This window comes from Microtus ochrogaster (assembly GCF_000317375.1).
Source record: "Microtus ochrogaster isolate Prairie Vole_2 chromosome 14 unlocalized genomic scaffold, MicOch1.0 chr14_random_2, whole genome shotgun sequence".
NCBI lineage: Eukaryota > Metazoa > Chordata > Mammalia > Rodentia > Cricetidae > Microtus > Microtus ochrogaster.
The window spans coordinates 8,942,375-8,964,563 of record NW_004949097.1 but is presented as its reverse complement, the minus strand read 5'-3'; the positions used below and the strand labels follow the sequence as shown (position 1 = coordinate 8,964,563).

At 42.3% G+C, this 22,189-nt stretch overlaps 1 protein-coding gene across 1 annotated transcript in view; it reads left to right on the top strand.

Annotated features, from left to right (window-relative positions):
- The window catches only part of Abcc9 (ATP binding cassette subfamily C member 9), a 122,649-nt gene extending 104,010 nt beyond the window's left edge, over positions 1 to 18,639 (top strand). Inside the window, exons 32-40 of the mRNA XM_005364574.3 lie at positions 3,243 to 3,347; positions 4,484 to 4,604; positions 5,965 to 6,095; positions 6,773 to 6,851; positions 9,196 to 9,304; positions 10,821 to 10,924; positions 11,727 to 11,860; positions 14,994 to 15,056; positions 18,128 to 18,639. Of these exons, the coding sequence (XP_005364631.1) occupies positions 3,243 to 3,347; positions 4,484 to 4,604; positions 5,965 to 6,095; positions 6,773 to 6,851; positions 9,196 to 9,304; positions 10,821 to 10,924; positions 11,727 to 11,860; positions 14,994 to 15,056; positions 18,128 to 18,265 (984 nt within the window). The 3' untranslated portion in view covers positions 18,266 to 18,639. The remainder of the gene's footprint in view (positions 1 to 3,242; positions 3,348 to 4,483; positions 4,605 to 5,964; positions 6,096 to 6,772; positions 6,852 to 9,195; positions 9,305 to 10,820; positions 10,925 to 11,726; positions 11,861 to 14,993; positions 15,057 to 18,127) is intronic.
- Positions 18,640 to 22,189: the final 3,550 nt, after the last annotated feature.

Below are 22,189 nucleotides of genomic sequence, written 5' to 3'. Positions count from 1 at the left end.
CATGTACCCCGCATAGACATATGAAAAGATAAGAAGAAACAAAGGAGTTAAGACCATCCAAGTTATTATCTTTCCTTGGTTCTATGGTTTCCGTGTGGAAGATTCCATCTCGCCTACCACATTCCCTTCCTATTTGCTTAGGTTGGGAAAAGCATCAGAAAGGCTTTAGCACATCTGCAGGGGCTGAATCTAAAGGATAAAGTCACTTGACTGGCAAACTAATAGCTAGACTGCGGCCACCCTGCTTGCTTTGGCAGTGGAAGGCACTGTTTTCCTATCAGTGTTGAGTGGCGTGGCCAGGGTTCTGTGTGTGTCCCCAGGGCCTGGCCTTTGAACACAGCGTATGTCCTCCCCTCATCCCTCCACATTAAACAATTCCAGTTCTCTGGCATGCGTGCTTCCCTCTGCAGAAGCAGTGTAAGTCTATCTACAGCGGTGGTTCCAAGGCTTTGTCATGCTGTGTGGTGGACGGCCAAAAGAAAATTCTCACCAGGAAGCCAAAACAAACAAACAACGCAAAAGTCAGTAGGCACGCCGTGCGAAAGTGCAAGTGGTTGGTCAGTCTAGCTTCAGTCTGTTTGGTGGAAGAGCAGAGCTTTCTCCTGCCAGTTCCTGTGGAGACAGGCCTGCAATCGCACTGCAATTTGAGTCCCTCCTATCAGTTCCCAGTTCCCAAGTGCTGGAGAGAAACAAGGTCTAAGGACTGCTTGGAGAAGAGCAGAACCTGCAGTTTCCAGCTGCTACTGATTGCTTACAACACAAATTCTAATTGGTCTTATTAAATATAAACCTTGGGCAAGCTTTATTTGTTATAGCACAAACAAAGCATTACCACGAGTCTGTTTTTTACAGAGAATTACAGTTTTCATTATAAGCCTAATTATAGGTCGGCATCATGGTCTCCCTGAAATCGGGCCAGAAGCTTCTCTCTGGGCAATGGGAATCAAGGGCTTCTGTTCCAGGAACATTGGCTTTACACGATCACGAGAGATTACAATTCCAGGGTGGCTGCGGAGCCAGGTTCATTGGTAAAATCTTGCCTTGGAAACACAAGGACCTGAGTTCAGCTCCGCACTCCACGCAGAACCCATGCGAGAAGACTGGCATGGTGGTATACACTTATCTCAGCACTGAAGAAGTGGAGATAGGCAGATCCCCAGGCTCCCTGGCCAGGCAGTGTAGCTGCATGGTGAGCTCCAAAACGAATATTAAAACAGTGGACAGCACCTGAGGAAGAGTCCCTGAGTGCACACACACACACACACACACACACACACGCATGTACCTGTGCACATGCCAACCAAACATCACACACACACACACAATTTGACACTACACAGATGATTTGGTGTGGTTGGGCTCCTGCTTGAGAATGAGTAATCCACGAGTTCCATGTGTTTATTTTAATTATTTTTAAAACATAAAAAAATTATATGTGTGCATGTGAGTGTGTGTGTACATGTGAATGAAGTGTTTACAGAGACCAGGAAAGGACCTATGATCCCTGGAGCTAGAGTTGTAAGTAGTTGTGAGTCGCCATGTAGGAGCTAAACATTGAGCTTGGGTCCTCTACAAGAACAACAAGTGCTCTTAGCCACTGAGCATCTCTCCGCATCATTGTGAGTCTTTTTAGAAAAGATACCGTGTAATCTGTCCACATAACCACATCATATTGAAACTATGCATTTTATATAGCGCGCTTAAGGGGGAAAGCCTATCGCTGTAAGCATTTTCAAGGTACTCGGGGCTTGTTGGCATTTACACACCTTAAAAGGGGTCAGACGTGATGGGGCTCTGCACTCCGGCAGTTATCACTTCAAGCAAAGCTGGGAGGGGAGAACTGACCGACCAACTGGGATGCGGTTACTGTTAGTAATGGCTATGTCAGAAGCAGCAATCGAAGAGGAATTTGCTACTCAGTAATAGTCATTGCCTCGAGAGGTCTGTTCTGTATGAGTGCTTGTTACATTTTTTATGTCTTACGTCATGGTTTGACCTCTGGTATTCTATGATGTACACAGGTTTTTATAGCTTACTTCAAACATTCGAAAATTATTCATAACTAAAAACAATCTCAATTCCCAGGGGTGGGGAAGCCTAACTATGACTCCATTTCTTTTAATGTTTTGGTGACTTAGGCATAGTTTCTAGTTTTCACAGAAATTTCGAGTCAAAGGCATCTAAATTAGTTACTTGAGTTCACTAGCTCCTAACTGGCAAAGCTAGCATTTGACCAGTCTCTGATGTCAAGGCTGGACTCATGGTCAGCTCTGCAACAGAGGGGTGTTCTATAACTGTTTTGATACAGGTACCAGTGTGCACAGGGATCAGCTGGAGACACTTCCTTCTTTGATTTTAGCACAGTAAAGATTTTATTATTATTATTGAAGTCTTATCATCCAGTGATTTGATGTTGTATAGAGGGATTGGAGCTCTCTCTAGCCACAGAAGGAATTCCCCAATTGCCTGTGAGTTATGATAAGAAAGACACCAACGTCTGAAAGTCTCCCTGTGTCTAGGACAAGTGAGACATGGGATACATAAGGCAGAAAAATCCCCCAGGAAGTTGGGAAATGGCATTATAAGGGGTGTGAGGAGATGGGCAGATGTGATTTAGTTGAATCCAAGGCTGACCTTCATGAATTTATTTTTTGTAAGTTTCTCAAAAGGACTTATCGTTGAGTCATAGAAAAGTCTGAAGCTTTAAGACATGCATGTACTTGTAACTTACGAGCAAACCCAGCCCTTATTATCATCTCTCTACATGATCTGCAAATCTCATGTCCCAGACATAGACACAGTTGGCGAAACGTTCAGCTCCAGATCCCAACGTGCACCAGAGACTCCTTTGTGCAAGGGCTTCATTCTGACACACAGGAGTCTATGGTAACCTTTACATATGCGTATGTGAAATCTGAGCTAGGAAATAGCTGTTTGTCTGTCAGGAAAGCATGCGTATGAAAGATGGGGGACTAAATATGATCCTGCTTGTGACAACAACCACAGTTCTCCACAGGTAACCTATCTCTCCCCTGAGAGATACAATTCCACTCTCCAGTCTGACCTCCATGTTGCAAGTCTTCCTTACCCCACCTCCGCCGAGTCGTTCATCTGAAGCTTGAGTAGACACTCACGCGTGGTGTGCTTTGCACTGACTGGTCACTCTCTCTCAGACGGTTGACATCCTTACTTTAACCACTGTGGGATCATGAGACCTTGTCCCTTGTTTCTCCCCTTTGCAGGACTACCTGGGAGCCTGCATTGTCCTCACGGCCTCCATTGCATCCATAAGTACTGGGTCTTCCAACTCTGGACTGGTGGGCTTGGGCCTTCTGTACGCCCTCACGGTAGGTACTGACAAAATATCTTTCTTTCCATGAGATGCTGGAGGGACGGTCCACAGTAATTATCAACTCTCGTTCATGGGCACGAGTAAAATTTTGAATTTATAACATGACATTTACACACAATAGAAGATATGAACCCAAAGCTAACGTTTTAGGACAGCTTAGATTGATATCTCTCCTTTTTATTTTAAAGTTTTATTTCATTTTTAATTATGTGTACTGTGCCTGTGTGCACACAGAGATGCAGGTGCTCACGGAGGCCAGAAGAGGGTGTCGGAGCCCCTAGAGCTGGAGCTCCAAGCAGCTGAGAACCAACCAGCATGAGTGCTGTGGTTCAAACTCCCCTCTGCAAAAGCATTATGTACTTTTAATTGCTGAGCCCTTCTCCCACTGTGCCCTTTCTCTTTGGAGGTGTCTTTATGTGTTCATGTGTGTGAGCAGGTTATTTATAAGTGTGCTCACGTGTGCCTGTGGAGATCAGAGGTTGATGTCGAGTGCCCTCCTCCATCCCTACTTTTTTGAGAAAAGGTCTCTCCCCGAACCTGGAGCTTGCTGATTTGGCTAGACTTGCTGGTCAACAAGCCCCAGGAATTCTCCTGCCTCTGCCTCCCCAGTGCTGAAGTTACAGACTCACACCACTATACCCAGCTTCTTATGTGGGTGCTGAGGAGCCAAACCCATGCCTTCAAGCTTCTATGGAAAGCTCTCTGCAGACTGAAGCATCTCCCAGTCCCTTCGATTCCTTTCTGGCATCAATACTAGTTTCTAAGAACTTCTCAAATCCCACAGGCATCCTGTTCTTGGAGGTGTTTGAGATCCCTGTCTTGTTTTGTTTGCATCACAATTGGGGCACTAAAAAGGGCATGGATACAAATGAGACATGCACATGAATGGAATCAGTTCTCCGCTATGTAGGGGAATCAGAGGGCGGGTCATAAAAGAGAGACATGGGAGGCCTTTGAAAAATACACACCTCTACCGACGTCTCACGATACCCTCCCTGTGTCTGCTGGCCTGCAGTACTTAGGAACTGAACTGTCTGATGGACACTGTATGGGTCATTCTGGCCAGATGTTCAGTGATCGTGAGAATTACTTACTTACTTTAAATGTGACCACTTTTGTCACCTGGTACAGATAACCAATTATTTGAATTGGGTTGTGAGGAACTTGGCTGACCTGGAGGTCCAGATGGGCGCAGTGAAGAAAGTGAACAGTTTCTTGACTATGGAGTCTGAGAACTACGAAGGCACCATGGGTACTGTGCACATGACGGCTCTGGGAACCTTGTGTTGGCTTTGCTTTGTCGTTACCGAGAGACTCCCTTCTCTTCTGGGTTTACGTTCCTCCCTTTCTTTCCTTCCTACTTTTGTTTACTTATTTATTTACTTCTGTATCCTTGGAGTTTGGGGTTGTGAGACATGTTATAGCTATGTAGCCCAGGCTAGCCTTAAGCTCAAGATTCTCCTGACTTGGTCTTCTGAGAGCTGACACATGTAAGCACGCACTACACCACCTCTCCTATTGATATTGCTTGATTCACCAGCTGAGAAGAAGCAAAATTTAGTCTTAGATACAAGTAGGCTCTAAGTAGACATTATTCGATACTATTTAGAAATAATTGTAAATGTATTGGGGCCTTATTACATTGTATTCTCTTTCTTATAGCTTTAACTTAGACATCAAGAAACTTGAAAGTACTAAACAAGATTCTTAATTCTATTAGAATAACTGCCCAGAAAGTTGATAATAGACACAGTATGGTCTTTATTAGATGCAAATCTCAATCAAAATGCATTTTTTTTGCCTAAGCCATTCAGTGGCTTTCTAGCTGGTAAAGCACATGGTCCCGGTTATAGCTGAGGCCACTAAGTGACTCTCGCCACCTGCCCCATCCATTTCTCACCACCCACCTACTTCCTCCCCAGACACAATTTTGGATGTCCCAGAATGCTTTGCTCTTGCCTCCCCATGTGGCTGTCCCCTCAGAACTGCAGATGCTAACTTCTTGTCTGCCTCCCAGGGATACAGAAAGCCATGTCTTTTATCTTTATGTAAATAACTCATACTCTCCCATTAGAAACTTCAGGTGTTTAAGGATCCACTTACATGGACATCAATTGACAAATGAACTCTCTTTACTTAGCCTGAATAGCATTTAATGCTGGGAAACTGAGGAGATGGGATGATGTTAACACCTACCCCCTCCTACAAATTAAAATTGTACTGCACAAGAAAGACAGGAAAGTGGGAGGGGAGCTAGATAGAAAAGTGCAGGGGTCACCAGGAGTGGAAGGCAGCCAAGCAAAAGTTACAGTGAGGAATGATCGCAACACATTGTGTATCTATGCAGAAGTTTCAAAAACTAACCTTTAAAGAAAGAAAATAACTCAAAAATCTTAAAATTCTCAATCACCATTGTTTACACTGAATGCAATTTAAATTTAAAAACTAAGCCACCATAGTTTGTTTCAGTATTACAAAGAATCTAGGGAAAATAGTGTGTGTGTGTGTATGCATTGTAAACGTTATTATTCCTGGAAATCGTACACATATTTAAGTGTGTATTTCTTTCTTCCTCTGTCTCTTAACTACCTTTGTCTATTCTACTACTCCAGATCCCTCCCAAGTCCCAGAGCATTGGCCACAGGAAGGCGAGATCAGGATTCATGATCTATGTGTCAGATATGAAAATAACCTGAAGCCTGTTCTGAAACACGTCAAGGCTTACATCAAGCCTGGGCAGAAGGTATGGGATTCACCACCGTCTGGTTATCTGTATTCATCTCTGGTGGAGGCTCTAGCACCCCGTGAGCACCCACCAGAGTGTCCAGACCCAGACTCACGTTCCACATACACTGCATAAAAGTGGAAGGGAGAAAGGGGGTCCAAGCAGGACACCGAATGCTCCCTACATTCCTCTGCCCTTCATTAACCCCTCATCAAAATCAGGATGGTCAACACCAGGCACACTGTTGAAAATTTCTGATTTCTGGCTTGGAGCTATACTAGGCATCGCCTCCATGACCTTTGCCTCCATTCTAGATCTGCTCTAAAATGACTTCTTTTAATTCCTGTCTTTAATATAATATGTGTGGGGAATTCTTATAAATCCATTCATTATAAACCATGCTTATAAACCTGTCTTTGCTCAGCTAAAATTGGGCACTTGTGTAAAGGTCCAGCTATAAATTGGTTTGAAATGAAGCCCTAAATGGGAAACAACATAGCCATACAGAAAAAAAAAATAGGAGGCAATCATTACTTCAATGAGGACTCTATTTTTATCATAATTCATGATAAGAAAATTGTGATGTAATTTTTTGAGCAAGTTTATACTTTTCCCATGATACCTTGACTAAGTTAGAAATACCTCCATCCGTTTCATGCCTTTGTCTGAGTCTTGACTGCTCTTGCTTTTCCCAGGTGGGCATTTGTGGTCGTACTGGAAGTGGGAAGTCGTCCTTATCTCTGGCGTTCTTCAGAATGGTCGACATATTTGATGGTGAGTTGTGAACTGAGATTTTGTCAACCAGGTGACCTTTTGTGGCCTAGTGTGACAACCTGGACTCATTCAGTACTCAGGACCTACAGAGTGGGAAGAGACACTGACTCCTGCTTTCCCATGAGACACTGTCCTGTAGGTTTCACATGCACCCCAGTGTGTGCACCTGTGCTTGTGCAACACACACATGCACACGCACTAAAGAAATAAAATACTTTACAAATAATAGAGCCCAATCAATTTACCCCCTTCTGCACAAATAAACAGCACATATTCATCAGGACTTCATATCCGGCACATGCGTCGAGGCAGGCACCCCAGACAACAAAAGAACATAGAACTGGGAAAATAAAATGATCATCCAAAAGAAAGGCCTAGAGACAGCTGCCAGTGGGTTGTAATGAACTTCCAGAATGAACACAGTCACCACACTGAACATCAACAGACGACAGTGAAATTTGGAAGGAAAAGGAAGGGAAAGGTTGGTTTGTTCTCCCCCAGATTAAAAAAAGAAAAAGTCTTTCTCTACTGAAGGAAAAAGAAAGCACACAGAAATAAGTAACCTTCACTTATAATTTAGTCATGTGACTTTTGTAGCTGTGTTCTTAATGACACCGTTTAAGGATGCTGAAATATTTTGTGTGTAAACAAATCTTGCTGCAAAATGCTAAATTCACGACCACAATATTCGAATATTTATTTCCTATAACAGCAGAGATCATTTAATCTTTGTTTTAGAAAAGTAATATGTCATATTATTTAGTTTACCAAGTGGCTATAAACAAATCAACACATAAGCCATTCCTGATGAAAGGGACTCCAGCAATGACCCTGACATTTAGCCCAGTAAATGATGGCTACTACTGTGTCCATTGACTATGGTGATAGTTACAGTACTTGGTATTTTTATTACACTTGATAACTTATGTAATTTACAAAACAACTCTGTGAGAGAAAAGCTCAGTTTGTGAGCAACAAAACTGAACTGTAGCTGGGCATGGTGGTGCACGCCTTTAATTCCAGCCTTCAGGAGACAGAGGCTGGTGAATCTCTGTGAGTTTGAGGTCAACCTGGTCTACATAGTGAGTTATGGGACAGCCGGAGCTACATAATGGAGAGAACGGTCTCAAAATATGTGAGTGTGTGTGTGTGTGTGTGTGTATAACATATATGCACATACACCTTTATGTACACACACACACACACACACACACACACACACACACACACACACACATATATATGAACCATAGAAGTCAGAATGGAGGAAGGTTAAAATTCGGTGGCATAGTAAGCATTCACCAGCAGGTTAGTGAGGTTAGTGGTTTGTTCATTCCCTGGTGGGCAATGCCTTCAGCAGAGTTTGTGTTTCTGGGCAATTATACAGTTCAAAGACAGCTGATGGATTGTTTTCACTTAGCAAAACTGTGATTATGGCTGAGCTTGTTTGGTTAGCCTGCTCCTCAAGCATCTCCAAAGGTGACCTTAGACCTCCTGAGAACCATAACTAACTTGAGACCCTTTTAGTAGCAGGCATTGGTTAATATGCTAATAGATGCCATGTTGTCCCTGAAAGAAACCACTTACGCTCATCTTTGCTTCTCCTTGAATAAAGTCCCTGCTTATTACTAAGTGGGCCAACACCACCATTCTGAGATCATATTTGTCTCACAAGGAACACTGTCTTTGCATGACAAGGATGAGGAAATTAACCTCTGGTAAAGGGGACGTAAAGAATGTGTAGCCCTGTAAGTCTACAGGCAGTATTGGCTACAATTGGTAAATCTGATCTCATGTCGGAATTTGCTTTCCTGTTCATAATGCCTTGTGCCTTACAGCCATGGGTGACAGCCCAAAGGCTTTGTCTTCAAGAAGTTTGTATGTATGGAGCTAGACAATAAAAATTAAATAAATACATACATGATGTCTGATTCCAACAAATCCCATAAAACAAGGAGAGGTAAAGGCATTCTAGAAGAAACAGTATCCAAAGGAGAAAAGTGATTTTGTCTCTCATGGCCGAATACGGAATAGTAACAGAACATTCCAGAACATTCCTTCAGGGGAAAATATGTCAGAAAGACAAATCTCCCCAGAAGTGTACATTTTGTTAGAGACAGATGTTTCTAATTCTTTAATGGGAAGTTTTACATTCTGTGTTTCAACCCAGAACTTGGAAAAAGATTTTATTACTTCATTCATTGTGGAGCTGCAACTGAGTCCAGGGCCTCATGGCCAGGCAAAGGTGGAAGAGAGAAGGGGAGAACAATTTTAATTATTAAATGAATGAAACTCTCTCTCATGAGTTTGCTACATGTCTGTGGCGTTTATTTTTCTGTAACAGGAAAGATAGTCATTGATGGGATAGATATTTCCAAATTGCCCCTGCACACACTACGCTCTAGACTGTCCATCATTCTCCAGGACCCGATCCTGTTCAGCGGCTCTATCAGGTGAGTGCTCTAATTTGCTGACTTTATCAAGATGAGAAAGCTGATCACGCTGCCCCATAACTGGAATAGAAGCGCCCAGGTGTGATAGCCTAGACGTGTGCTTTGAGCTCTCTCCTATTCAATTCTATAAAGCTCACAGTGACTGACAACGTTTTTGAGGTGTCCCGCCCCACAGACACCTGTCTGGTTCCTGTGTGTTGGTCCTGAGCTTAGAGGATAATGCAGATCATCTCGATCTGCCTCCCTGCCTCTCACAACTTTTGCTCTCCTCTAAGATCACTTGGACAAAGTGGCTCCAGGGTTCTCCTGCCCTGGTTTGTCATTTCCCATAGATCAGTAAAAAGTTTAAAACAGCTGGAGATAATTACTCTCCCAGTAGCTGCTTTTAATCCTCAGAAAATCCTTTGGGGTCATATTATTATCTCCACGTTACAAATGATTGTGTTGAACCTCAAAGCTGTTGTGGCTTTCCCACGTTCCTATTCTGTTTAAGTGGTAGAATTGCCATCCAGTAGCAGACTTTCTGAGTCCAGGGTCTACCAAGACATCTACGGGATCATTGGATGGGTGGGGGAGGTGTGGCTGTGTGTGTACGTCTGGCTTGTTTTGTTTTGCTTTGTTTTTGTCTTTCTCCCCTGACTCCCTTTCCTGCCATCGCTTAATTACAAAGAAGTATTTGCTCCCTCCATTCAAGAATTATTATTTATATTGAAGAAAAACATGTATGAACTATTATTCATTATTCACCTGTAAGATTTCTTTAATTAAAAGTTCTAGTGGTCCAGCCTTAGACAAAGAACTGTTGGGTAACCAAGGAGAGTGGGGTAGAGTATTCCTTGGGAATTAATTATCCAATATGAGGTGGTCATCCCTAGAAACATATGCATGCAAGTAACATCATATGGACTGAGCAGGTTGTGTTTTTATATTTCTATATACACCTATATGTATAAACACATACATATGCATACATACATACAAACAGACAGGCAATTAAAGAAATATAGGCCATGAATGTGAGAGTCAGAAGGGGGATATCCATATGGGAAAGTTGGCAGGAGGAAAGAGTAATGAAGAAATTATGTAATTATATTTTCATTTTAAAAGTAAAACTATTTTTAAAAAGTTCTAGATGCACCAAGTTATTTAGCAGTAATATATCCACTTGTATCTCTGCTATACTCCAAATTCTTCTAATGTGTATTACATATTCCCATATAGACTTAAGTGTTTAACATCAGTCCTATGGGATAGTTACTAGACAGTATTTGGGTTATACTAAGCATGATAAAGATTCAGGAAATAACATTGGTCATATTATATTATATATGCAAATATGCCTGGTAATGTCAAAAATGTTTGGGCTAACATTAAAGGTCACTAACATTAAAGGTCATTTATACATTCATCACTAAAGTACAGATTTTAGATTTGCTCTGAGCTGAGCCCTGTCCTGGTGATGAATATATTGTCTAGTGTTTATTATTGACTGATAAGCAGAGATCTTTCCTTACAGGTTCAACTTGGATCCCGAGTGCAAATGCACAGATGACAGGCTGTGGGAGGCTCTGGAAATCGCCCAGCTGAAGAACATGGTGAAATCTCTGCCAGGAGGCCTAGGTACACCTTCCATTAATTAGTTACTTAGAACTACACAACTGACTTCACATGCCTCTAGCTCCTGGCTCAGTAGGGCGGCCTAGTTCTAGAGCCAATTTTTTTATCTAAAAAAATTATTTATTTTTGTTTATGTGAACCTGTTTGTCTGTATGTGTATCATGTGCATGCAGCCAGTGCTCACAAAGGCCTGAAGAGGAGTTATAGGAGGTTATGAGCCATCATGTAGGTGCTGGAAAAAAACAGGTCCCTTGCAAGGGAAGACAGTGCTCTTAACTGCTGAGCCATGTCTCAGCCCTTATCTACTTTGGTTGTTTGTTTTAATAGAGTTACAGTAGTACTGGAGATGAAAATGAACTCAATCCCCATCCACTGTGACAGTACAGATTAGCGGGGTGATAGAACAGAAAGAGAAGTGGAATTGGGCTTGACATATTCTGCTGCTTCTCAAGCCCTTCCACACATTAGCTAAATGTGACGTTGGACAAACCATTTGCTCTCCCTAGGCCACAGGTAGATAAGTTCCACAGTCTCCTGGGAGAACTGGGTTAAATAATTCAGCGATTCCCAAGGTCTTTTGGCCTTGCAAATGTCCTAGCAGTATTTCTTAGATGTTAGGACACAATTCTCCACATGTTGTCACAGAGAAGATGAACCAGCCTTATCTTTTCTCTGACTCTCAGGATGCCATCTCTTCAACAGCACACCAGGCTAGTCATGCATATGTCGTGTTTTTCCTGATCCCTCTCAGCCCTCCAAAAGTTACTAACTATTCTTAGTGAGTCTCTTGCTTATCCTGCCTCAGATGCCACTGTCACTGAAGGTGGGGAAAACTTCAGCGTTGGGCAGAGGCAGCTGTTTTGCTTGGCCAGGGCCTTCGTGCGAAAAAGCAGTATACTCATCATGGACGAAGCCACGGCCTCCATTGACATGGCCACGGTAAGTTTCCACCTCTGCTGTGAAAGCCAGTGTGTTGGAAATGCATTGGAAAATGGCAGCGAATTCTTTTTTTTTTAATATTTATTTATTATGTATACAATATTCTGTCTGTGTGTATGCCTGCAGGCCAGAAGAGGGCACCAGACCCCATTTCAGGTGGTTGTGAGCCACCATGTGGTTGCTGGGAATTGAACTCAGAACCTTTAGAGGAGCAGGCAATGCTCTTAACCTCTGAGCCATCTCTCCAGCCTGGCAGCGAATTCTTCTAACTGGGTTCTGAATCCTCGGTTTTATCGTTGCAAATGACTCCCCAACCAACTCCTTGATCAACCAAAAGGAGTTTCTGTTACCAAGACTCACTTTTAATAATCCACACTAGGACTGGAGACTCATTGATTAAAAAACAAACTCAACATTCATCCACTGGGAGATTACAGATTAGTGGGATGATAGAACACACAAAAAAAGTGGAATTAAGGTTGGGATATTCTATTTTTTCTTACTTCCCACTACACACTGACTGACTGTAACCTTGTACAAGCAACTTGACCTTGTCTCTTAACCTCTCCTTAACCCTTTCATTTGACATGAATTCAGACTACTAAAACTGTTGAGAAGAAATAAGAAATAAGGACCAGATACCTATTTGTACATACACATACACACACACACACACACACACACACACACACACACACACACACCACACAAACATGAGGGGGTGGACATTATGAAGTCATCATCTATATTATACACCATAGAGTCAATCAAGCAAACAAGCATGTCTTTAACCCAAGCAATTGACCACATTTCTTTGTAATGGAAATGTTGGAAATCTATCAACATATTTGCAATATGTGACTTTATAATTGACTGTGTTTATTGTGCCAAGAAATGGATGGAGAAAAGGTAAGTACCATGGAGGACAGAGAGAAGAGGGACCCCGGGCACATCGTTGGGGGAATGAACATTAGTACAGCTGTTTTGAAAAACATAGGGAATCTCCTCAAAAACAAAAATAGATCTACCGTATGACCCAGCAAACCCACTACTGGGTGTACTTCAAAAGGACTCAGACTGTAATAGACAGGTGTCCACATGGCCTTGCTCCCCTCAACATTATTGTGTGTGTGTAGAAAGGCAAATAATAAGAATGTGCTGTGTAGAGATCATGGGATGCCATGCAGCCTTTGAGAAGGGGGTCACTCTGCCACTTGTGACAGTGTGGTTGGAACTGGAGGGCACTGTGCTAATGATCCAAGTCACAGGAAGACAAATTCTGTATGGCTTCCCTGATAGAGAATCTAAGAGAAATCAATATCATGGAGACAAAGCAGAGCTGTTGGTATGGAGCTCATGGAGGGATTACCTAGGGGAGAAAGGAAAGAGAGGGAAGGGGAAAGAGGCTGTTTAGCAGAGGTCTCAGCCTGGAAGACTCAGCAGGACCAGATCTTTATTTTCTATACCTCCCCAGGTGTCATATTCCAGGGTTCAGCGGATGAGAACAGTGTGCTGGAGAAAGGAATAAGGGCACTGGTCATGAGAACTCAGCTGCGGAATATAAACCTCTTTTCAGTACACCGCAATAGCTACAGCCATCCATTGGCTTCAACAATTTGTATTGTTAAGATGAATAATGGCTTGAGTTAAGAATTGCCTTCCCCGTGTACTCATGGGAAAGGCCAGAGCCTTTACATCCCTAACTCCATGCTGCTTTCTTGCTACTCACTTCAGACTGGGTGAAATGACTCCCAAATAAAACCATTTCAAGATTGTTAAGGACCAACCATATATGAAGGTGTTAATTTGACTCTTTTCCTCCTCCTTGCTCCCTACCCCAGTGTCCTAAGTTAGAGGGTCACTGTGTAATCCTGGCTGGCCTGAAACTCACTATCCTGCCCAAGCTGGCCTCAAATTTGCAATCCTCCTGCCTTGGCCTCCTTAGAGCTAGGGTTACAAACAAACCACTATACCTGGATTCACATCTTTTTTTTTTACCTATTAAAAAAAATCAAAGTACAGTTCCAAGTTACATAACATCGCAATTAACATAGTATAAATAACAAAATGGCCTATGATTGAAAGTAACACAAAATTGGTGTTACCAGTCAGGTTCAAGGACATCTGCTTCAGCACGGCAGAGAGCAGGTGAGGGAGTGAGAGTCAGGACTCAGGCATCACCAAGCAGTCGGAATGAGATGCGGGGGTAACTGGGTCTTCCTGTAGGAGTGAGGCAGACCCTTCACCCATAGCGCTTTTCAGACATAATGATAACCATAGTTTAGAATGTGAAGAGAAGTATTTCTGTCTTAAACATTCCGTATGGGTCAAAAGTGCAAATGTTGGCATAGACTTCGATTTCTCTTTGCTTGCCAAGTCAAAGGTTAGTGCCAGGGTAGGCTTTGCTTAGCTTCAGTCATATGCTGCTTGTGGTCAAATAGAAGCAAGCGCTTGCGCTCCCAGGCTTCTGTGGTTCGTTTTCTCCTTTGAGTTCCTGGCAAATCTCTAAGTCAGAAGGACCGCTGAGCTATCCTTTTCAGTTAGCATGGATCTCATCATGGCACTTTCAGACATAAATGCCACCACTGTCCTTCCTTCTTATTCTTGCCCATCCCCCCGCTGCCATTACCTATCCTCCCCCCACACACACACTTCCGCTTCCTCCAAGGTCTTCCCTTCTGCTTTCAACTCACGGTGCATCCCATTACTCCCACCCCCAGCCCCTAAGATCTTCCTCTGGGGCTGCAGAGCTGCCCATCAGTGAGGAGCCCGCCCTGAGAGTTTGGTGCCCTCTTCTGGCTTCTGTGGGTGCCTGCACACTCTCAGCATAAATGCACATGGCATGCACATGGAGAAAAAAATGTTTTAAATAAATTATTTTTTTAAGAAAGATATCTTCCTTCTTTCTCACGGTCCCCTTTCTACTTAGGACTACTGACTCTCCTTGCATTTTGAAGACATTTCCAAAACCCAGCCTGCTACTACTTGCGCTTCCTCCTTAACACCACAGAAACCTTGGAGTCAGCAAGCTTAGAAGGAACTAGGCAGTGGAGTATCAATCTTGGCGTATAAGATGCTTTGACGACAGAAAATAGGCTCCTGAGAATTAAACCTTTCCTTTTCCTTTCGGCAGGAAAACATTTTGCAGAAGGTGGTAATGACAGCCTTTGCGGACCGCACCGTCGTGACCATAGCTGTAAGTGACAGGCGTGGGGTCTCATCCCTTCTTTGTAGCTCGGGTTCCTAAGTTCCATTCCCAATTTAACTAATATTTATATACACTTTCTCTATTTCTACTCATTTACCCGTTTTAAAGCAGAAGACAATGAGATGCCCGTGGCATGGGGAGGCAATGTCCCTTCCTTAGGTAGCAGTGATTAGGTTGATGAGTCAGTTAGCCCCAGTTTGATAGCTTGCAAGGGCATTAGTTTTCTGACTCTCCCTTGTGTTTGGCGGGATCTTTGCTCTCACTGCAGCCCCCTGAAGACTGTTCTGGAAACGCTCTTCCATTCTTCCCTCGCTGACGCTCTTCTCTCTATGGCTCTCTCCTCCAGCACCGCGTCTCTTCTATTGTGGACGCAGACCTTGTTTTAGTCTTTTCGGAGGGTATTTTAGTGGAGTGTGACACTGCTCCAAACTTGCTCGAACACAAGAATGGCCTTTTCTCTACTTTGGTGATGACCAACAAGTAGATCACCGTGCTCTGCTCTTCCGAGTGCCTCGTTCTCTGGTAGATGTCTGAGCAGACTCGCCCGTGCCTGCTTAAGGCAGAGCTGATGCTGCTACTGAAGGGGGTGCTGGGGGCGGGGCAGGCGACTAACCATGGGTGTGGCCACACAGGTCAGCTGGCCCAAGTGTTTGCATCGTGTGATACTGGCAGGGGAGCCTGCTTGTGTTTACAAAGACAGCATTTAAGAAGCAGGAAGCAGGTTTCCCTCTGTGCTAAGTTGATTTGAATCTCTTTCCTAGTCACCCTTAAAAATGCTTCGTGTATTACCTGCATTAAGTAAATTAAAATATCACTTAGTGTAACTGCTGGGGAACCTGAGCTGGTGAGGAGTAACACTTGCTACTCTTGGGAGAAAGCCACCCACTGAAGGGCATCTTTCTCAAGCTCCAGAAAGTGACTACCCTTGGGGCTCCAGTCGAAAGAAATGCCATTTTCTCTAATTTTCCTGATAAGCTCTGTGGTTCCTCTGTCCTGAAGAGGGGCTCACGGGTTCATTCTCACCACAGTAAATGATCTAAGAGGCTAGAGAACCAGCTGATGTGAATACGGTTCAAGCATTGTCTCACTAGAGACATCTAGGGAGAATTCCCTGTTGCCCCTTCATGAGTGCTAGGAGAGAGGATTGCCAGACCCTTGCTACCCCAGGAGACCAAGTCTCTGCTCTGCATGAAGCATGGTGGTTGTGGTGGTCAGTCCCATGAAGTCTTTATCTTGAAGCTTACTTGATCATGATTTATATCTTTAAATGAAAAATTGCCTTGTTTTTTAACCTAATTTCTAACTGTATTTGTGAACTACTTTTCACTGTGCACATCTTATTGTGGAGGTCACTAAACTCCCAGCATCTCCCACACACCTAAAGGTCACAGAATGAGGCATGGCTGCAGAAGCCTGTGCTACCCAAGTGGCTCTCCTTGATGATAGCCCTTGCCATAGGATCCTTGAAGAATGAGCGACATCTCTGCTAACATTTCTCTCTCTGCCTAGAAGTTCCCCTGTGACTTTAGTTAACTGCCACTGAAGCATTAAAATCTCTTTTAAAAATATGTGTTTTCCCAGCTTCTCAAAAGAGCCATCACATACCAGATTAGTTCCTGGTATTTATTTATGGAAACGAGTTATTCCTCGCTCTCCATTGGATTAATTTCTCTGGAGCATTTTGAGATTTTCTTCAACACTAACTGATCCCACACTTTTTCAACAACAACAAGAAATTGTGTGGATCAATGGAGTAAACACAAATGATACTTATTTCTGCTGGCTAAGATTTTTCAATGTTCTTACAATATTAGTAAACATTATTTTTGACTGTTATAGTAATGTTTATAAAACTGTCTTCACAGACATAAAAGCCAAATTCTTTTTTAAGCACCTCTGATATGGCTATTGAAGAAATACTATTTTTTCTGAAGAGAAAATGCATCAAGAGCTATAAAGTGATTTGCTACGTTTATTCCTTCCAAATGCGTGGGGGTGCACATGGCTCTGCTCTTTTCTCAAAGATGGCATTTCCCTCCAGCTTCTGACAAATTCCTAAAAATAGCTGTGGGTGACTACTGAAGACTTGAAAAGTGGCTAGTGGCGTGTGAGATTCACCATGTGTCTAAAACACATCACGCATCTCAAACAGCAAGAACAGAAGAATGTAAACAGACTTGTGAAGATTTTTATGTTGTTTTCACATCAAAATGCTAACACAGAGAACATATTGAGGATATGTATTGTATGTATGTATTGTATATATGTATGTATGTATTGTATGTTTGTATGTATTGCATGTATGTACTAGAGTTGATTTCAACTGCTCGTTGCAACTTTCAAAATGCATCTCCCAGCAAATTTAAAACTGCATGAGGCTGCCTTTAGATTTTTGTGGGATAGGCAAGAATAAACACCAGCACAGAGAGTTTTTCTTCAAAACCAACAGGAGAATTCCTAACAGCAGCTGGCAGTGATCATCTGCTTACATGTGCCAGAAAAGGTGTGCTGTGTCCACACAAATTATCTCCCATTGTGCTGGAAGGCGGGGCCACCGCCGCCATCATTATAGGTGCAAAGCTGCAGCATGCATGGTTGGGATGCTGATGCCGATTGCCTAGGTAACAGGTGTGGGAGCTGGAGCATGAGCTGGTCTGACATCAGAGTCTGCTCACATACGTTATTACATTACTCATCGAGGTTGGTGACTACCCAAGGTAGCCAGGTCTGGTCGCAGGATGCAAACACTTTGCCCCCTGAAGCTAGAAAAACCTGTCTCAATAATGATTCCACAATGATTATTCCGGTAGTTATCTAGGTCATCTCTCCATTTTTCTTCATCTGTCTGAACCCTGATGACATCCCTGATAAAGGGAGAGAGGGAAGACCCACTGCTGAAGAACATGTTTAATGATTCATGATTACACACTGCATGCTCAAAGTAAAGAAGTAACCATGCATGACCAGCCTGTGAAGTGTTCATAGTAATTGCTTTGACCCATGTGTTCAAATTCATAACAAATATTCTTGGGTTTTTTTTTTAATGTCTGTTCGCACAGCACCGAGTCCATACCATTTTGACGGCAGACTTGGTTATCGTGATGAAGCGAGGAAACATTTTGGAATATGACACCCCAGAAAGCCTCTTGGCCCAGGAAGATGGGGTGTTTGCCTCGTTCGTTCGTGCGGACATGTGAGGGGATGCCTTTGCAGTACTGCTCAGATTCAAGCGCCTGCAGTCAGCCCACCGAGGGAGCCTCACCTTGACCTTCATAGGGCGGCGCCCTAAACTTCAGCGGATTTCTGTATGGAAAGCTAAGGTCTCTGCTTCATGCTTGGTGTAACCGTTTCCTGAGATACACTTCCTGTAGGTTCATCATTGGCTTATTTTTCTAATGACCAGGCCAGGTTAGAATAGTAGGCTAGGTTAACACATGCAGGCTACCATAAGAGGTGAGTCAATTTGAGTTAAGCCTGGTCAATGTCTGTCACACATGGGAGCTGAGGTGAGTCCTCTGTATAACCACACTGCCTTGTGTCAGGGCCCATGTAGGAAAAGAATAAAAAAATTCATTTTCTAATGAAATACTCAAGGTCATGATCAACCTTAGGAGAGTATTTTCTATGCATTAGTAATATTTTTTTAAAATTTTTCCCCTTTAAGTAATTTCCTTCACCAAAAATGATCACATTTTTGGCACCTCTGTAAAGCCAGCCTCTTCCAAGAGAAAGATCACAGCAAGGGGTTGAGTATTTGAAAACTTTATACATGTCTCTAATTTCCTCTGTCCAATAAGGAGAAAGTTCAAGTTAGCTTCCATCCTTCAGTGATGGGTCAGTGAAGCTTTTTGGAGTTTAGTTCTTTATCAGTCAGGTAATGGCTCTGAACCCTGAAATACTGCTATTCAGGACTCAAAAAATATAGGTAAATGGCCTTATCTATCACACACACATGCACGCACTCTCTCTGTCTCGCTCTCTTTTTCTCTGTATCTATCTATCTATCTATCTATCTATCTATCTATCTATCTATCTATCTATCTATCTATCCACATATATAATTTTCATGCCACATCTTAGCTGTATGCTAATCTCGGCAAGTACACATTCCTCCAGGGTACCAGATTCCCTACAATACTTTTCTGTGGGAGAGTTACATAGGTAGTGAGTGCTTATCTGTCCTTGACAAGTTTCACCCATAGACGTTGATGACACGCATGTGGCCATTTGTCCTGTTCTAATTTTAGTGCACAAGAGTGTACCAGAAATCTGCAGGCTATTGGTGTCCTATTTTACCAAGATGCTAGTTAGTAAAGTCTAGCTTGCTGGATATTTGTTTCGCTGTTATTCTAGCTAAACTCTTGCCCATCTGATACAAGCATTGCTGAATTTCATATCAGAGTCTTCACACATTGCAAGATCTCCAAGACTCATAATTGATGGGTAATGCATTTGTTTCAGGACTTAAAATTCTTGTGCATCAGAATATATCAATGTGCCTTCAAGATGCAGAACCCTATTGTAAGGACTTCACGAAGACAGACAAAAATGGTTCCAATTGCTTTACTTAAGTCACCACCATTTTTGTCCCACATATAAAACTTTATTAGGAGAAAATAATGTTCTAGTTGCAGAAAGTCAGTAGATCACAGTCATTGCCGAAAAATTCAATCTCAAAATTACTTTGCAAAAATTTGACTAATCTACTAAAACACTGTTGGTTTGAAAAGGCTCTGTTGGGGCTGAATATCCATGATGTTTGTTATCAAGTCACACTTCCTCTCATATGGAGAGGTTTGTCTATAGACGTAGCCCCTTCAGATGCAAAACTACAGTATCCTGTACACATGGGAGCTTTGGGTCCCTAGAACCTTTACTTATTTAAGTTGAGTAAATATTTGATTATCTGTGAAACCAAACCCACCAGATGGAGTCAGGGGAATATTCTCAGTCAGTTAATCATATATTATTTTGTTCGTGTTACCTTAAATGACAGGAAGGAGATTGTAGGCAAAATTTCTCTGTGCCTTGGCAGCCGCTCCCAAAATATTCAGAGACATAGTACTAATTATAAATGCCCGGCCGATAACTTAGGCTTGTCTCTAGTCAGCTCTTACAACTTAATTATTATTCTATGTGCTACCCGGGGTTTGTTTACCTCATCTATAAACTTCCCAGGTTGCTGCTTCTGTGTCTGGCTTGCAAGTCTCCAACTCTACCCTTCTTCTTCCCAGTACTCTCTCTGCCCCCTCCAATCCTGCCTTGCTATTGGGCCAATCAGCTTTTTATTAACAATGAGAACAACGCGTCTTCACAGTGTACAGAGACTGTTCCACAGAAAGCGTTTTTACTACTTGTTTTAAGAAAAATGTCATGGAAAAAATAATCTCACACAGAGTTAAACTTTACATTCATCTAACCAAATCAACTTCATAAATATTTATTCTTTACTATCTATAAAAATAATTAAGACAAGAAAGTTCATAGCAAAATGACAGGGTTATTGGTGTCATTGTTCAAGTAAAGATAGTTTCCCTGAGAGGTGGTGAGCCTCTACTGTTTCTCACTGGATCTAGATTAGGTACCACAAGATCTTTCTAAGTAACTAGTATTATGATCTGTACTATACCTTGTTTATCTCTGTGCCCTTGGCATTAAAGACAAATATATAACTCCAAATATATATGGCAATTTATCCATTGATTCTTTTTTCTGCTAGCCACACGACTGTAACTATGGGTTACTCTTTACTAGTCCTTGATATGTTTATTCTATTTATTCTCAGTATATTAAATTTGTTTATTATGTACTCTGTATGTTTACTCTCTATAGTTCATGAGAACATATTGGCTTATCTAACATAATAAACTAGTCCTTTTGTTTACTCAATTACAGTGGGTGGCTTTTCTTCCACAGACAGTTCCACTGCATGTTAAGCAGTCAAAAGATGTTAAGTCAACATACATGCCAGCCAATACCTGACCTGCATTCCTTCATGATTTCCAAGACAAATCATGACAGGAGTCATGCATGTGTACCATCACTTTAAAAACAGACTCCAGGACTGTTTCCGGGACTTTCTCATTCTCCTACCCCCCCTCCCCTTCTCTTCTTCTTCATTTTTATTTTTATTTTTCTAACACTTTGAACTTGAAGTGTTTTTATGACTGGAATTTTCCCAAACAGTTACTGACTGGTTCTTTTGATTGTATGATTGTCTTCTAATCTACCTATGCCTTGTCACTTATTTTCTTACAGTCATTGGATTCTGTTATTATAAAACTAGCCCCCCTATTGACCCCATTGCCTAAAACTATACACCACCGGTTCAAAGGAGAAATACAGTGAAAAGGATGCACCTGAAACTTAAATTCAGTATTTTTCTTCAGTACCTGTATTTTATTGACATCGTTGATTTATTAAGCATTGGTAAGATTCACTGGCTCAGACTCACAGAGGAAGAGATTTTATGTTTTTCTTGCAAGTGCCTCAGATGAGATGTATTATTGGCCAAGTTTGGGTGAAGTCACCTAAGCCTGCCCCACACCCTCTTCTTTCACTATTTAGCTGAGCCTGGCCTTGAACTCACGAGTGAGCCTGGCTATACTCGTTGCCACTGACATCACGTTACCCTGAATTACTCAGACTCCATGGTATGGAATGCAATGTACCATCACCTTAAAAACAGACTCCAGAACTGTTTCCATTCAGTGGACTTAGTCTTCCTCCCCCTCCTCTACCTCTTCATTTTTATTTTTCGAACACCTTGAACTTGAAGTGTTTCTATGACTGGTGTTCCTCGCTGATACAATCTTGTTTTGAATCTCGTCTGAGAAGATAGCCAGGGCTCACAACACCATTTTTCTTTTATTTGCCATTTCACCAGCAGTGGAAATTCTAAGCATGAATATTTTTCATCAGAATGCGATGTGTACTTTCCACACTTGAGTTACCTATCAAATCCTTGCTTGTGATTGTGGAGTTTGAGTTCCAAATGGACATGTTCTATTCCATGTACATTTCCAGATGTAAATGATGGACACAGGTGCCTGGTTTGGGGGTGGGGTTGTTGCCAGTGTTTCCCAGTTTCCCAGGGTGGAAGGAGTGGAAGGGATCATAAT